We start from the raw sequence: 16,893 nt of genomic DNA on the forward strand, positions 1-16,893 counted from the left end.
ATGTAATTGACTTTTCAAGTTCTAAAATTTCTCGAGTAATAAATTTCTAAATTAAGTCCAATATAGCTTGAAACTCTTGATTTGAAGCTCTTTCCAGCAATCATCTTGTTATTGATAATTTTTTCATCTGGTAAGAAACTTGCAATATTAGATTAAACTATAATAATTAGCAAAATGTATTTTTAGATCATTCTAATTAATTTTATAAATGTGTACCTTGTAGCTTCGTATTATGCACATTTATAACGTATATACAGAGTATTTATCATCTACCAAGTGAAGTTTCTAAAAGTATCTTTTGAAATTTCCAGTTTTAAGTTAACTTTAATTATACATTATCTTGGTCAAAATTTGCATTTTGCGTAACAGATATTAAGAGACGACATATATATGTCCGATAAATCAAAAGATAAATCATATTCACTAGTATACGATAACAAAATACAACAATAACGTCACACAACAACAAATGAAAAACATATAAGAAAACACCCTCAAACAATGAGGATAAAACACAACAAATAATAATGTAAATGTGTATTCAACCAATAATAATGTAAATGTGTATTCATAGATGGTAGCAAGCCAGCTAAAGCGATGGTATCTCAAAGGGGTTGAATTAATTAGATGGTGGAGGAGAGAGGAAAGGAATAGTTGGAATGGTGGGAATTGAAGGCATTGTTGTTGGGATAGCAGTGGGCAAAGGAGTGGCTAATGGAGGAAGTGTTACCTTTGGGCTTGGCAGGGTTGGGATTTGAGAACTTGGTAATGGAGCCAAGTTGGGCTTCGGCAGACTTGGGTTTGTGGGAAGTGTGGGCAGAGGATTGGATGACAATGGAGGAATTGTGAGCTTTGGCAAAGTTGGGGCGGTTGGAATAGGAGGCAATTGAGTGGTAGGCAAAGGCGGTAAACCATTTGGTTTAGGCAATGTTGGAATTGAGGGCATTGGAGGATTAGGTAGTGATGGAATTTTGGGCAATGCCAATGCCGGAGGCGGAGCCGCCGGTGTCTCCAAAAGGTGGCGAGCTGCTAAGACTCCATTGCTCGAGAGCGATGCCAAGGTGATGATCATTGATAGAATGAAGAAACACTTGGGAGAGGCCATGGTTTGATGACAAGATTTTATGTTGTGTATGGGAAAATATTTATGAGAGTTTGAATCTATTGTGGGAAGGGCAGAATGTCTTATTGGGTTATTTATAGAAAGAAACTGAAGAAGGATTGATCTTAGGCTTTCGGTAACATCTACATGAGTTCGATGGGTTGTGGTTGCAACTTGCAAGAATAGTGGGAAAAAGTTTAATTAGTTCAGCTTCCTTTGACTGTTTGTAAGTTCAAATTCTCACTAGCTAAAGCAATTGGACAATAACTCAGAAATTGTTTGTCTGTCAATGGGTTATTGAACTAATTACCAAGACCTCAGGAAAAAAAAAATATGGTTGGACCTAATTAAAGTATTTGCTAGAGACTTGGGTATTGAATTTAGATTTTTGATACATGACTTGCCTATATCAACCGACATTTGTCATTTTTCTACCATATATATGTTGCCTTAAAAGCATATTAGGTACACAAACAATATGTATTACGTACATACATATGAGAGTACTGCATAAAATTTCCTACCAAAAGAAGAAAAAAAAAGGAAAGTACCGCATAACATCTAGTGAACATAACTTTCATCAGAATTTTTCAAGTTTAAATATGCGAGTGATAAAATGTATTGCAAATGAAAGGGATGATAAATACAACAAGTCATTCAGTTAACTCATTGAATATTCTCCTCTGAAAGTACTGGAAAGTTGAAAGCGAGATAAATTATGTGATGAAGCATGATGGAAATTAAGCAAGCTACCATGCATTGAAAGATGGGGTACAAAGCCTGCTTAAATTTCATCATGCTTCGTTGCATTAGTTTCTTCTGACCCGTTTAGTTTATAGATTTGATACAAAATTTTGAACATAAATTTAAGGTATGTTTGTTTCACAACTCAAATTAAGAACTTGAGTTGTGTATGTAAGAGAAAAATATTGTAATAAAAAAGTTGAATTTAAATTTTTATAAGAGAAAATACTATTGCCTCGTTCACTTCGTGGATTCGAGTTTTTAATTCGAGCTGAGATGCGATATTTTCTGAAAGCATGTAACTGTAACAGAAACAATTACATGTGGTATTTTTTGAGAGCTTTTAACTGTAGAAACATAAAATTGAAAACTCAAATCAGTAAGATGAATGAGGCCTAAATCAATAGTATTTGAGTTGTAACTTGAGTTGTGCAAAGAACAAGAAAGTTGTTCGTTTAGTTCAAGTTGAGAACTTGAGTTAAAAAGTGAATTTATGTGAGAGATATTGTAACAGAAAAAGTTGAATTTAAATTTTTATGATAGAAAATACTGTAATAAAAACATGAATTATGATTCAAAATAGTAAAAATGAACTATGTCTAAGGTTTTAAATTTTTGTAATAGAAAATTCTGTGTGATTGGTTCAAATTTATAAACAAACGAGCCACTCAAATATCCAGGACACGAATTATTAATCTTGCTTTCGCAACACTTGTCCACTGACAAGGAGCAACTCCTAATAAACATAGATTATTAAATAGTACTAACTAGGGCTGTAAGAAATTACCCCGAACCCGACGAACCCGGCCGAGCCGAGCCGATCCTATCCGAAAATTACGGGTTTCTAATTTTTTATTTAATTTTCAGTTTGAATTATACCTAACCCGCACTGCGCGGGTAGGGGCGCGGGGTGGGGTTACATGAACCCGAGGTAACCCTACCCGGCCGAACATGTTCAAAGTAGGTAAAATAATGTTCAAAACTTCAAATTCTTACTTTCATAAGTTTATGGACTTTATGCTTTTAAACTGTTAACTTATTTATGTTTTGGATTCACGATTTGTGTAAAAACTGCTTGTATGCCATAGTTGTTGAATTAGGACATTCTTTATTTATATTAGAAGTGTTTGATTTCAAAGTGAGTGTTTTAATTATTCGCCTTGCATTTAGACCCCCTATTGAAGGAAAAACATGTTCTGTTTGATAATGATTTCTTATGTAACAAGCACAGATTAATTGACTAAAAAAAGATCATGTGGTCCTTGAGATCACTCTTGCTTTATGCATATTGTGATATGAGTTATTAGTCTTTATATTTTATTATGCCGCAATTTTGTTGTGTAATTATTTACTACAATAGTATTTGCATATATCATTTATTGCTCATTTACTACAATAGTATTTTATCATTTATTTGCATATAAGAGCCTCTTAGAGTAAAATTGATGAAGTCATAGATTAAAATTGGTTTTCACCAACCCGAGTAACCCGACCCTACCCGAGGTCACCCGAAAGGTTGCGGGTTTGTAGACTTAAGAGAGTGTCGCGGCCTAAAATTTTCTCAATCCGCACTAGTCAGGTAGGCTCAATTTTTCAGCTCAATCCTACCCTACCCGGCCGATTTACACCCCTAGTACTAACCAACAAATTCAACAGCCAGAAATGATAGGAAGATATGTGGTACTACAGAAAGGAAAGATTCTTTCCTTGTATTAGCAAAGAGAAGTAATAATGCACTTAAAAGATTAACTTCTAAACCGCTAAAGCAAATTCTGATAATAGTTCCAAGACCTTTGAAAAAATCCTTTATCATTCTTCTTCCAAACAAGCCAAACGAACGAGTGACCACAAGCCTCAAGACCGTAAGCTAGTTCAACGAGTTAAGGATTTTGGAAACCTGGTCAAACTCCCAAACCCAACGTACGGAGCCGAGTTTTCCTCTTACAAACTCAGCCACGACTAAAGAAAAGAATAAAACGTGTGCTAAATTATAAAAATTATTATTGATTCACCACATAATAATTTAAAGTTTTGTGATGAACTGATAAAAAACATAGTATCAAGCTAGTTTTATAGTTACACTCTCTAAATTATCATCACGTGTTAGCTCATGCGTGAGAAAAAATGTAGAAAAATGTTGAAATATAAAATTTCATGTCCCAATAGTTTAAACTTTTGGGAATGCAATGATATAAAATAAAAATTAACAAAATGGATCGGGCAATGGATTTTTGGAATATGACAGTGTTGTTGATGGCATCGACACTGTGGTCAGCAAATAGTATACGGCAGTGTCGGCCATGGGGATCATGTGGCCGGCTGAACCACAGAAGGGAATGACGAAGACTTTGAGCTCTTCAGTTTCCAGTAAATGAAAAGTGAGTATTTGAATTAGCCAAATATGTCCTCTGGTTTTAGTCCAAGACATTCTTAAAATATTGTGGGCGTGTTATTGGAAACTTGGAAGCATTTGTTGTTACTTGTTACAGTTATAATACAAAATCTTAGAGGTTGTTCTTTTGTAATAAAACTCAAAAAAAAAATTTGAATTCGAATTACAATTTTATTTAAATTTATATTTTTTTGTAAAACTTGAGTTTAAACTTGAGTTTGAACTCGAGTTCAAGTTTCTCATTCAACTCGAGTTTATAAACTCAAACTCAAGTTAATGAACAATATTTTTTCTATTCTTAAAAATATCATAATTTTTTTGTTTAAATTTTGAATGAGATGATTTTTTTTATGCATTCACAACGAAAAGACGAATAAAATCTCATCCATATATCATATTAAAATTTTTCATCATCATTGAGTTTTTATTAAAATACTATATAAATACAAATTTAAGTTTTGACTCACCCAAACACAAACTCAAAAAGATTTTCAATTCAAATCATAACTCAAATATGCACATCTAAAGTTATAACTCAAACTCAACTCAAAATTATCATCACTCAAATCACCCTAACTCAAAAATACAAAAGAACAACCCCTTAATCTGTTGAGGTCATTTCCTCGAATGGTGTATCCATCATTCATTAGTATATTTTATAGAAATTAGTTATAGATATCCATCGTTGATTAGCATATTTTACAAGCTTTCATTACATTACACTAAGGGAAGGAAAAAGTCTCTGAGCTAGTTAGATTGTATTTGTTGGTTTAATAGGACATTGATTGTCTTTCAGCAAAGCGAAGAAATTAAACAAGAGGTATTATTTAAGATTGATTATTATTTGAGATTACATATTAGCATAATATAAATAAATAAAACAATGTGTTATAGGAGAATAACTGTCATGATACACGATTTATTATTATTATTTTAATGCATTAGACGTCTTTAATAGCACATCCATTTTTTTTTTTCAAGGGAATGGCACATCTGAATATATTGAATGAAAGGTAAATTGATAAATTGAAATAACGAATTTGCGCATTGATTTGGTATGATGCAAGTGTGCAACTAGTAATGCCTAGTCAGGAAGTACTTGATTCATAATTGTATTGAATTGGAACAAAAGCAAATTAAAATAATACAAAAGCTATAAAAGATTACAGCAGATGATAAGCTAAATCGATAACACATGGCATAAGCACCATGAGTGATATGAATGATAAAAACGGCACTCTTCGAGTCAGTGCGAAACTCCTCAAAAGAAAAAAATTATTATTCACGATCCCCCCACTATTACAGTTCTTCTTCCTATTATATCTCCGGTTTCATCCCACGGAGATTCCCAGCAACAGAAAATTAAAAGAAAAAGAAGAATTAATCCCATAACAGAAATTCCCACAGCAACCCGCAATTCTCGCTTCCCTCAGTGCCTATCCTCCAGCTCGAAGCCGTCTAACCAACTCGGGGGTCTACGCGCTCTGGCTCTGCGTTCATCCCCAACTCTCTCTTCTGGAACTCCCTCGTTGCTTTGCTTCCGTTCACTGCCTCTCTTTTGGAAACGACCTTTGACCTCAGTCGTTTTACCTAGGCCTACTTCTTCTTGGGCCTCGTCTTCAGCCCACCTGCTTAAACTCTCCTGGACCTTGTCATGGGCCAATTCTAGCCCGGCCCAGCTATCACTACCCCCCTCATTGAATTCGACCTTGTCCTCAAGGTTGGGTAAGTTGTACAGCTGTCCAAAGTCCTCCAGGTCCTCCCATGTGGCGTCTTCCAGGGGGTATGTGACCACTGCACCAAAATTTGCTTCACAGCTGTTCCTTGCCGGTGAATAATCCTAGAGGCAAGTATTGCGGTAGGTGTTAGAAGAGGACGGTTAGCTTTACTCATGTCTGGCAGGGGGTAGCTAGTTGTCTGGTTGTCTCCTTTGAATTCCTTGAGTAAAGAAACATGGAAAGTCGGGTGAATACGATTACCAGGTGGCAAGTCCAGTGTATATGCGACTGGCCCAGCTCGAGCAATGATCGGGAAAGGTCCGAAATAACGCCGGCAAAGTTTTGAGTTCAGGCATCTTGCCACGGTCGTCTGTCTATACGGCTGCAGCTTAACTAGCACTAGCGTTCCCACTGGAAACTCCACATCTCTACGCTTTTGATCAGCTAGCTGCTTCATGCGGTTTCGGGCTTGTGACAAATTATCTTTGAGACGTTGCAGCAGTTTATCTCGGGCAGTAAGGGCCTCATCCACCGCCTGGACTGAGGTAGAGCCGCTGATATAGGCTGGAATGGATGGGGGTTGGCGGCCATACACAGCCTGGAAGGGGCTCATTCCTATGGCCGAGTGATGGCAGGTGTTATAATGATACTCTGCCCAGTGCAGGAATGTACTCCAGAGCTTTGGTTGGTCGGCTGTGAAGGCTCGCAAATACTGTTCCAAGTAGCGGTTTAACACCTCTGTTTGCCCATCCGTCTGTGGGTGATAGGCGGAACTCATCTTCAATCTGGTGCCCATCATCTCAAACAATTTCTTCCAGAACCGGCTGGTAAAGATGGGGTCCCTGTCGGAGACAACAGAGCGGGGAAGGCCGTGCAACTTGATAACCATCCCGCAAAATAAGTCTGCGACCTTGGTGGCTGTATAGTCCGGTGGCAAGGACCCAAAATGGGCATACTTGGTGAGTCTATCCACCACCACGAGGATGGTAGTGTGTCCCTTGGAATTCGGCAGTCCCACAATGAAATCCAGGGCCACGTCCTCCCAGACTCTTTCCGGAACTTCTAAGGGTTGTAGCAAACCGTTAGGGGCTGCGGTAGAGTATTTGATCGTCTGACAAGTCGCACAATTGCTCACATAGTCCTTGACGTCCTTTCGCATCCCTTCCCAAAAAAAAACTGGCGCTGAGCCGCACATATGTTCGTTCCACACTTGCGTGGCCTCCGATGGGGGTTTCATGGAACTCCTGTAACATCTTACTCTTCAACCTCGATTCCTTGCTTAAGTACAGCCTTCCCTTGTGGAACAACAAGCCATTCCGAAAGGAAAAAACGGAATCATCTCTCGTGCCGCTTGCCAATTGTCCTTGCAACTCCAGCAGGTCGCGACAACTTCCATTCTCGCTACGCAACTCCTCCAGAAACTCAAATTGTCCCATAGAAACTGCTGCCCTGAGGTGAAATTCTACTGGCTCATGTTACCGTGATAGGGCATCCGCTGCGGAATTCTCCGAACCTGGCTTGTATTCGATTGTAAATTGGTATCCCATCAACTTCCGGACATAATGTTGCTAATCCGGGGTCTGCACAACCTGGGTGAGGAGTTCCCTCAGGCTCTTGTGATCAGTTCTAATGACAAAATGCCTCCCCAAGAGGTATTGCCTCCACTTGGTGACCGCCTCGACCACTGCCCGTAGCTCCCACAGGTAGGCCGAAGCCCCCAACAGCTTAGGCCCCAGTTTTTTGCTGAAGTAAGCCACAGGGTGCCCATCTTGCATTAACACGGCCCCGACGCCAATGTTGGAGGCATCTGTCTCCACCACGAACAGCTTGGAGAAATCTAGCAGGGCCAATACCGGGGTGTTCATCATGGTGTTCTTTAGCCTTTCGAAGGCGTTTGTTGCCTCCTGCCCCCACACGAAGTTGTCTTTCTTAAGCAGTTCGGTGAGTGGGGCTGCTATAGCCGCGTATCGCGCCACGAATCGCCTGTAATACCCTGTCAAACCCAAGAACCCCCTGAGTTGCTTCAAGTTCTTTGGCTGCGGCCAGTCTCTCATGGCGTCCAGCTTGGCCGGATTAGCCCGCACGCCCTCTTGCGACACAATGTGGCCTAGGTAGTCAATGGCCCTCTGGAAAAACCTGCACTTGCTGTCCTTGGCATAAAATTCGCTGGCTGCCAAGCATTGTAGCACCATTCGGAGGTGGCGCCCATGATCCTCGAAGCTCTTGCTGTAAACTAAGATGTCATCGAAGAACACGATAACAAATCGACGAAGATAAGGCTTGAAAATTTGATTCATCGTCGCTTGGAATGTGGACGGTGCGTTGGTTAAGCCGAATGGCATTACCGCAAACTCATAATGACCTTCATGAGTGCGGAATGCGGTCTTGTGTATATCCCTCCTATCCATTCGGATTTGGTGATAACCCGCACGGAGGTCTAACTTGGAAAATACGGCTGCGTCGCCCAGCTCGTCCAATAATTCATCAATGGTCAGAATCGGAAACCGATCCTTGACGGTCAGTGCATTCAAAGCACGGTAGTCCACGCAAAACCGCCAAGTCCCATCTTTTTTTTTTTTACCAACAAAACCGGTGAAGAGTAGGGGCTCGTACTGTGACGGATAAACCCACACTCCATCATTTCCTTAACCAATCGCTCCATCACCTCCTTTTGAAAATAGGGGTACCTGTACGGCCTCACATTCACGGGGGCAGATCCCGGTTGCAAATGAATCCGATGATCCACGTTGCGAATGGGGGGGAGGTGCCCTGGCTCCGCAAACACTCTCCGATATTGCTGGATCAAGCCCTTCCCTTCTGGCGGTAGCTCTTGCTCCAACACCTCTACCTCTCCCTTCACACCATCTACCGACTCTCTGTCTTCCTCCACTGCTGCCAACGTAAACACCCCCCTGACCGTGCCCTCTTGCACCATGGCATTTAATTGTGAGAAGGTAACCTGCCTCGGGGAAAGGTGGGTATCCCCGGCTAAGCTCACACTCTATCCATTCCATTTAAACTCCATTGTCAAAGCGTCATGATCGTGTAAACAAGGTCCTAACGTCCGCAGCCACTGCATTCCCAAGACCACATCCAATCCCCAAATCGGTAGCACAAACAAATTGACTTCAAAACGAGTTCCTTGGAGGATAAGTTCTACCCCCACACACTTTCTGTCACACACAAGGAATTGTCCATTGCCCATGTAAACCTTAAACTTCTTGGCGTCTTCACAACTTAACCCCAATTTTTCCACCAGTGCCTCTTGTATGAAGTTATTGTTACTCCCCGTATCAATCAAAACTTCTAGGTCCTCATGTCCATGTTTAGCCATTATCCTAAATATGCGGGAATTGGTGGAATTTGAAAAAGTGTTTAGGCTTACCTCCAAGTCGTCATCAGCCGAGACCTCCTCCGGAATTTGCGGGGCCACCTCTGATTGTACCTCCTCCTCCTCTTCACCAAACATGAATAAGGCTCGGCTCTTGCATTTGTGGTGGATGTGATATTTCTCATCACAGTTGAAACACAACCCTTTCTCCCGCTTGGCTTGTACCTCGGCCGGTGTCAATCGTTTGATCGGGAGCCTGAATTCACCCCGGGGTGTAGCCATTGGGCTTGGGGTAGTGAATGCCACAGTTCCTTGACAAAGAGCTGGAAACGCCCCTGCCGGTCCAGGTCGGGAGAAGCTGGATTTAACGGCGCGGTATCCTTCTCGTCGAGTCCTCCCCAGTAGTTCATCGTTCCGTTCCTCATAAAGCTGAGCCTGAGCCATTGCCTCAGCTAAAGTGAGAGGCCTATGCAACAATAGTTCACGGCGGATCTCCGTTTTTAACCCCCAAATAAAGAAATTAAGGAATAAGGGCTCGGAAACACCTGATATTCGCATCATGAGACCTTCAAATTCTGCGCGAAATTTGGTGACAGTTCCAGTCTGTACCAGTTTGGAGATGCGACCCAGGGGATCATCATAGATCGATGACCCAAATCTTTTCCGTAGTTCGTAGAGGAACACCTCCCAGCTGGGCACCGCTCTGGCCTTTTCCATCCACTGAAACCAAGTGGAGGGCTCACCGTCGAGATGAAACGACACCACGGCAAGCCGAGTCGCTAGTTCCACCTTGTGCAGAGCAAAAAATTTGTCAATTCTTTAGATCCATGTTTCAACATTGGTGTCGTTGAAGCGTGGAACATCCACCCGAAGAGTTTTGAGGACCGATTGAACGTCATTCGTAGTGGGTGCTGCCCCCACCCGTACACCTCCACCTTGAAGGCTCCCTGCTTCGCCGTCCGCATGCGCCGCCGAACGTTCTGTTTCCGGCTGTGCTCCCTGGTTGGCTTGGGTGGACTGGAAAAGTTGAAATTCCGTGCTGGCCATGTGTTGTTCCAACAGTGAGGAAAACTTCGCGAGCTGATCGTCCGAGTGTTGCTTGAAGCTTGCTTCCATGGCTTTCATTAACTCGGCTATCTCCTCATTCCTCATGGTCGATGAAAGCACCAGTGATATGAATGATAAAAACGGCACTCTTCGAGTCAGTGCGAAACTCCTCAAAAGAAAAAAACTATTATTCACGATCCCCCCACTATTACAGTTCTTCTTCCTTTTATATCTCCGGTTTCATCCCACGGAGATTCCCAGCAACAGAAAATTAAAAGAAAAAGAAGAATTAATCCCATAACAGAAATTCCCACAGCAACCCGCAATTCTCGCTTCCCTCAGCGCCTATCCTCCAGCTCGAAGCCGTCTAACCAACTCGGGGGTCTACGCGCTCTGGCTCTGCGTTCATCCCCAACTCCCTCTTCTGGAACTCCCTCGTTGCTTTGCTTCCGTTCACTGCCTCTCTTTTGGAAACGACCTTTGACCTCAGTCGTTTTACCCAGGCCTACTTCTTCTTGGGCCTCGTCTTCAGCCCACCTACTTAAACTCTCCTGGACCTTGTCATGGGCCAATTCTAGCCCAGCCCAGCTATCAATGAGCCTCACAAGTTGACCATATCCGACGTCGTTTCCCTACCCGGATTGTCCGGAAAGATTGAAGTTGTTGATCAAAACTCTATTAATATATTCCCAGGGAAAAAGTTATAGGGTGGTTTTTAATAGCTTTTGTGAGTTGGAGAGTGCAATACGAGGATTATTTTGTCAACTTAGTAGAGATAAAGGCGTGGAGCTTTGGGCAAAAAATGGTCTTATTATTCTTTGGTTGAAATGAGAGCCAAGTTCTAAAGAGCAAAACTCAGTGTTGCATGTTAGTTTTAGGAGTCTGACCAAGTGCCGCGGAACCCAACTATGGAACTGGCTCATAGTCTTGAAGCTTGCAGTCATACCTTTGTTTGCGCGGTCGAGAAGGAGAAGGAAACAGGGGGAGCTCATTCTAAAAGAACAAATACAAATGGGTTTGTGACGAAGGGTCGGGCACTAGTTAGTACGAAAGCTGATTTTAAACCACCTTGCCATTGGAGGGATGGTTACTCGTAGGATTTGGAACTCTATAATGGAAGGCCCATCCTCAGGCTTGCCGATGATTACTTGTCTTCTATTTGCGGAGCAATTTCATAATGAGAAGTGTTGTGTGGAAAAATATGCGTTGACACGTCAGATAACGACCACGCTCCACGCTCCACGTGAGCCAAAACCTGCCACGTCAAACGGCCGTCGACGCCTAAGGCTCATTCCCCCATCGCCATCGGGTGAAAAGGCCGATCATATGGGACGATTCACACAACCGTCAACCCTACATCTAGTCGAGGTCTGCGTAATTTGTTCGCAACAAAAGGGGTACTATCAGGGGGTCGACCGAGACAGAGGTCGCGCCCTGTAAAGTATAATGTAGGCGCAGAGGGCAGAATGCATGAATATGAGTCCACGTCCCAAGAAAGACCTTTGAGGGGACAAGGAAAAAATTCCTAGGTTACATCTGGGTTTGGAGAAGGTCAGTAGCACAGGAAATGATTACCTACCCATAAACCGCCTAGAATGGACCAATGAAAATCACAGAGAATCCGCAGAGCCGCAATGTGGACAAAGTGAGTGAGTGAACAGTCCAAAAGGTGCTGAGAAGCTACGGTCCAAGCAGGTAGGATAATAGGCTACTTGAGAGAAACCATCAGAAAACCCCATGTGACAGTCCGCCCAAAATATACCCATATGTAATTTGTAGGTTATAAAAAGGGCAAAACCCCAGAGAGAAAGAGATAGAGCTTTTTTGTAATCTTAAAAGCACAAAAGGAAAAATACAAGAACCTAGCTCTTTTTTATAGAGTGAACCACCATAAATTCGTGTCTCTTTACCTCCGTTCTAACAACAAATCAATACATCTTACAATATACCTAAAAACGAACGCTATCAGTTGCATAAATCTGAGAAAATAATTAGTTTTGGCCGGTAACCCAATGGACCACCAAGAGGTAATCCGACATAATCTTGTTGACGAAATTCTACTGTCAACAATTGGCGACTTTGCTGGGGAGAAAACCCAAAATCTCTGGTTCGTGTGTTTAGGACCCGAGACAACTAAGAAATAACCAACGATCAGGCCTCCGAGAAGAGGAATAATTGCGCCGCAAATCAAGGCAGCCAAACGGAGGAGAACGCCGCACATCCGGCCAACAATGGGAGCGGAAAAGATCAACCCGAGCAGGGGAATCAGCCCCCGGTGAGGAACGAAATTCTGCACCCGGGTATGCCACAGCTTGAACCGGTACATATGCAAGCCAAGTTGAATGCTATGACCGACTTGGTTCGAGGGCTGGTGACCATCGTCGAGCGGATAGACGAGAGAGGCTCTATGCCCCCTCTGGGGGACACCCCGGGACCACTGAGCGCCGCCGTGGTTGGAAACCAAAACGCTGGTCACCAGCACGGTGCCCCGAAAGGGATTGGGGAAAGTGAAAATGCCAGAGAGGATAACCTGAGGCCTCGACCGTCCAAGTCCCTCGGCAGTCGACAAAGGGCCGCCAGGCGACGAGCCTAGGAGAAAAGAGCGATCGGAGGTCTGGAGAACCCTAAAGCGCCACCTCGAAACCCATGTAAGAATATCCCAGAAGATTCAGGGTCGGTGCAAAGGGGCGGAGACCTAAGGAATAAGTTGAATGCCAAGAAGACAAGAGCCTCGAAAGGGGTCAGTTCTGCAATCTCGACGGATGAGGCAAAGGCCATCATGGAGCGCGTGGCGAGCTTGGTAGAAAAGCTCACAGGTGATGTCGCTGGTCTAAAGAAGGATGTGAAAGGCTAGGTGAGTCACCGGCAAAAGAACCTGAGGCAGGTGGCGGAGGTAGTTAATGTCGACATTGCTCCTAGTCGAACTCATGACCACCCTTTTATCGCAGAAATCATGGCATCACCTCTCCCAGACAAATACGAGTCCTCGTCGATCCCACCATACGACGGCAGAGGAGATCCCGACGACCATCTGGAGATGTACATGGGACACATGCTTCTGCATGGATACGCAGAGGAAATAATGTGTCGGGCGTTCCGGAACCACTTGATGAGATTCAAGGTCGGTGCAAAGGGGCGGAGACCTGAGGAATAAGTTGGATGCCAAGAAGACAAGAGCATCGAAAGGGGTCAGTTCTGCAATCTCGACGGATGAGGCAAAGGCTATCATGGAGCGCGTGGCGAGCTTGGCAGAAAAGCTCACAGGTGATGTCGCTGGTCTAAAGAAGGATGTGAAAGGCCAGGTGAGTCACCTGCAAAAGAACCTAAGGCAGGTGGCGGAGGTAGTTAATGTCGACATCGCTCCTAGTCGAACTCATTACCACCCTTTTACCACAGAAATCATGGCATCACCTCTCCCAGACAAATATGAGTCCCCGTCAATCCCACCATACGACGGCAGAGGAGATCCCGACGACCATCTGGAAATGTACACAGGACACATGCTTCTACATGGATACGCAGAGGAAATAATGTGTCGAGCATTCCGGAACCACTTGACGGATTCTGCCCGAAGATGGTTCCGGACGCTCAAGCTAGACTCCATCTCCAGCTGGGAAGAATTGAAGGAAGCCTTTTCCCTCCAGTTCATCGGGGTAAAAAAGTACATCTCGCCAAAGCAAAATGTGACAATGGTTTACCAAGAACAAAACGAATTATTAAAAAAGTGGCTGACAAGGTACGGAGAAGCCGTTGCTGCTACAACGGATATGACGGATATAGAGGCTCTTATGGGAGCTTTATCTAGTATGAAAAAGATCATGCCGTTTAAACGCGACCTGAACCGAAAGCCACCGGCCACCTACAAAGAATTCTTAGCATGGGCATAGGGATATATCAACGCCGAAGAAGCCGACGCAAATGACCCCGAGCACAGATCCAACAAAAACAAAGTAACGGAGCAAAGGTCAACCTCGGGAAAACAAGATAATCGAAAACGGCGAGTTGGATGAGACGGAGACAAATAGGTCGCATCGGCGTTGAACCCTCCAGAAACGAAGAAGCCCGGGCAAGAGGAAAATCGAAAGCCTCGCACATTCCAACGATATGATTCCTACCATGAGTTGTATTCAATCAAGTTAGTCGAGGAAACCTGTTGCGCCGACCAGAGCCTATGAAGTCGGATCCAAACCGAAGGAATCAAAACAAGTACTACAGGTTCCATGGAGACGTCAGCCACAACACCAACGATTGCACTGACCTGAAGGATGAGACTGAAAGACTAATCCGCGATGGGAGGTTGCAAGAATTTAAAGCCGATAGGAGAGGCCATGGCCACGAAAGCGACGGTCGGCGCCAAGAGGATAATAGACATGGAAAAGACCGTGAGCCAGTCGGTGTCATAAAGACCATCCATAAGGGACCATATCTCGGGGGGAGGGGGAATTCAAGGAGATCCCAGAAAAATTACACCCACGAGGCAAGACAGGTGTACTAAGAGAGGTTTTAGCACCTCTCAACTGCCAAGCCAACAAAAATAACAAAATTCGGTGGTGCTGAAGTGGTTTTCACCGAAGAGGATGCGACTGGGATCCATTTCCCCCATAATGATGCCTTAGTAGTAGAGGCAATGATTGGAAACCACATCGTATGTAGAATTCTCGTGGACAACGAGAGCTCGGTGGAGATCCTGTACTCTGATTGCCTGGAAAAGATGGGAATCCCAGGGGAGCAACTGGAAAAAACGTCCCGGCCATTATACGGGTTCACAAGGGACTCAGTCATCCCCCAAGGAACGATCAGGCTGCCTATGACCGTAGGAAAGAAGCCTAGGCAAACAACTACGATGATAAATTTTGTGGTAATTAAAGGGGGCTCACAGTACAACGCCGTGATCGGGAGGCCGACCTTTCAGGCACTAAGAGCAATAACATTCATCTACCATCAAAAGGTTAAGTTCCCGACCCCCAATGGCGTTAGAGAAATGAAGAGCAATCAATACGAATCCATTGTTGCATACTCAGATACCATACGGGGATATGATCAACCAAGGAGACATGAAGCAAGAATGGTACATCAGGGACTAGTTGAGGACATAGATCCTAAAATCGAAAAAGAGATTACATGGTCCCAACCAATCGAGCAGTTGGTGGAAATCTGGGTAGATAACGAGAAGCCGACGAGGGTACTAAAAATAGGCTCGGATTTGCCCCAAGCGCTTAAAGTTGAAGTTGAAAACTTCCTGAAGAAAAATCTAGATGTGTTTGCCTGGACGCATGCTGATATGGTAGGAATCGACTCTGAAGTCTTGTGCCACGCTTTGAACGCCGACCCATCTTATCCTCATAAACGCTAAAAGCGCCGACCAATGAATCTGGAGAGGTACGAGGCATTAAAGGAAGAGGTCGACAAACTGATTAGCAACGGCTTCATCGGGGAAGCTCATTATCCTAGATGGGTTTCAAACCCTGTCCTGGTGATCAAGCCTAACGGGAAGTGGAGGACGTGTGTTGACTTTAGCGACCTCAATAAGGCTTGCCCGAAAAACAGTTTTCCACTCTTCTGAATAGATCAAATGGTTGACGCTACTGCCGGACAAGAGTTGTTAAGATTCATGGATGCCTACTCCGGTTATAACCAGATTCCCATGCATCTGTCCGATGAAGAGCACACATCGTTCATAATAGACATGGGCTTCTATTGATATAAGATAATGCCCTTTGGCTTGAAGAATGTAGGGGTGACATACCAGATAATGGTAAACAAAATGTTTGTTGACCAGATCGGGAAGACGATGGAGGTTTATGTCGATTAACATGTTGGTAAAAAGCACTAAGGCTGGATGGCACGTCACGCACTTGAGGGAGATATTTAATGTGCTGAGAAGATATCACATGAAGCTAAATCCCCTGAAGTGCGCTTTTAGAGTTGAATCAGGAAAATTTCTAGGGTTTATGGTCAGTTACAGAGGAATAGATGCTAACTCGGAAAAAATAAAAGCCTTGCAAGACATGAGGTCCCCCACAAAACCGAAAGAAGTCCAGAGGTTGACAGGATGTATAGTTACTCTTAATAGGTTAATATCTAAGGCGACAGACAAATGTGTGCCCTTCTTCGACGCATTGAAAGGAAGTAAACGGTTTGAGTGGACGCCGCAATGTGAGGAGGCCTTCTAAAGGCTAAAGAAGCACCTGGGTAGACCCCCTATCATGTCGAAGCCAATCCCGGGTGAAGGGCTAAGCCTATATCTCTATGTTTCAAAGCATGTCGTAAGTTCTGTATACTCATTAGGGAAGAAGAAATGGTCCAGTTGACAGTCTACTACGTGAGTAAAAGGCTCCTAGATGCCGAGTCAAGAGCTATCGCCTTAATGGTGGCCTCAAGAAAGCTTCGACATTATTTTCAGGCCCACACAATACGGGTTCTGACAAATCACCCACTCAGCCAAGCATTGCAGAAGCCTGAAACCTCCGGTCGACTCCTAAAATGGTCGGTAGAGTTAAGCCAGTTCGACATTGAATACGTGCCGATGACAGCGATCAAAGGGTAGGCGTTGGCTGAT

General features: G+C 43.7%; 3 protein-coding genes across 3 annotated transcripts; 2 read left to right on the forward strand and 1 right to left on the reverse strand.

The window, feature by feature from the left end:
• Window positions 1–619: 619 nt before the first annotated feature.
• Window positions 620–1,105, reverse strand: LOC21390630 (proline-rich receptor-like protein kinase PERK2). The gene has a single exon (XM_010095208.1). It carries the CDS (start codon window positions 1,103–1,105, stop codon window positions 620–622), a length of 486 nt encoding a protein of 161 aa, XP_010093510.1.
• A 12,456-nt stretch (window positions 1,106–13,561) lies between these two features.
• On the forward strand, window positions 13,562–14,221 carry LOC112091038. Its single transcript, XM_024163752.1, has one exon. It carries the CDS (start codon window positions 13,562–13,564, stop codon window positions 14,219–14,221), a length of 660 nt encoding a protein of 219 aa, XP_024019520.1.
• A 740-nt stretch (window positions 14,222–14,961) lies between these two features.
• Window positions 14,962–15,687, forward strand: LOC112091039. The gene has a single exon (XM_024163753.1). It carries the CDS (start codon window positions 14,962–14,964, stop codon window positions 15,685–15,687), a length of 726 nt encoding a protein of 241 aa, XP_024019521.1.
• The last annotated feature ends 1,206 nt before the right edge of the window (window positions 15,688–16,893 follow it).

This window comes from Morus notabilis, unplaced genomic scaffold (genome assembly GCF_000414095.1).
Source record: "Morus notabilis unplaced genomic scaffold, ASM41409v2 Scaffold1139, whole genome shotgun sequence".
NCBI classification, from domain to species: Eukaryota; Viridiplantae; Streptophyta; class Magnoliopsida; order Rosales; family Moraceae; genus Morus; species Morus notabilis.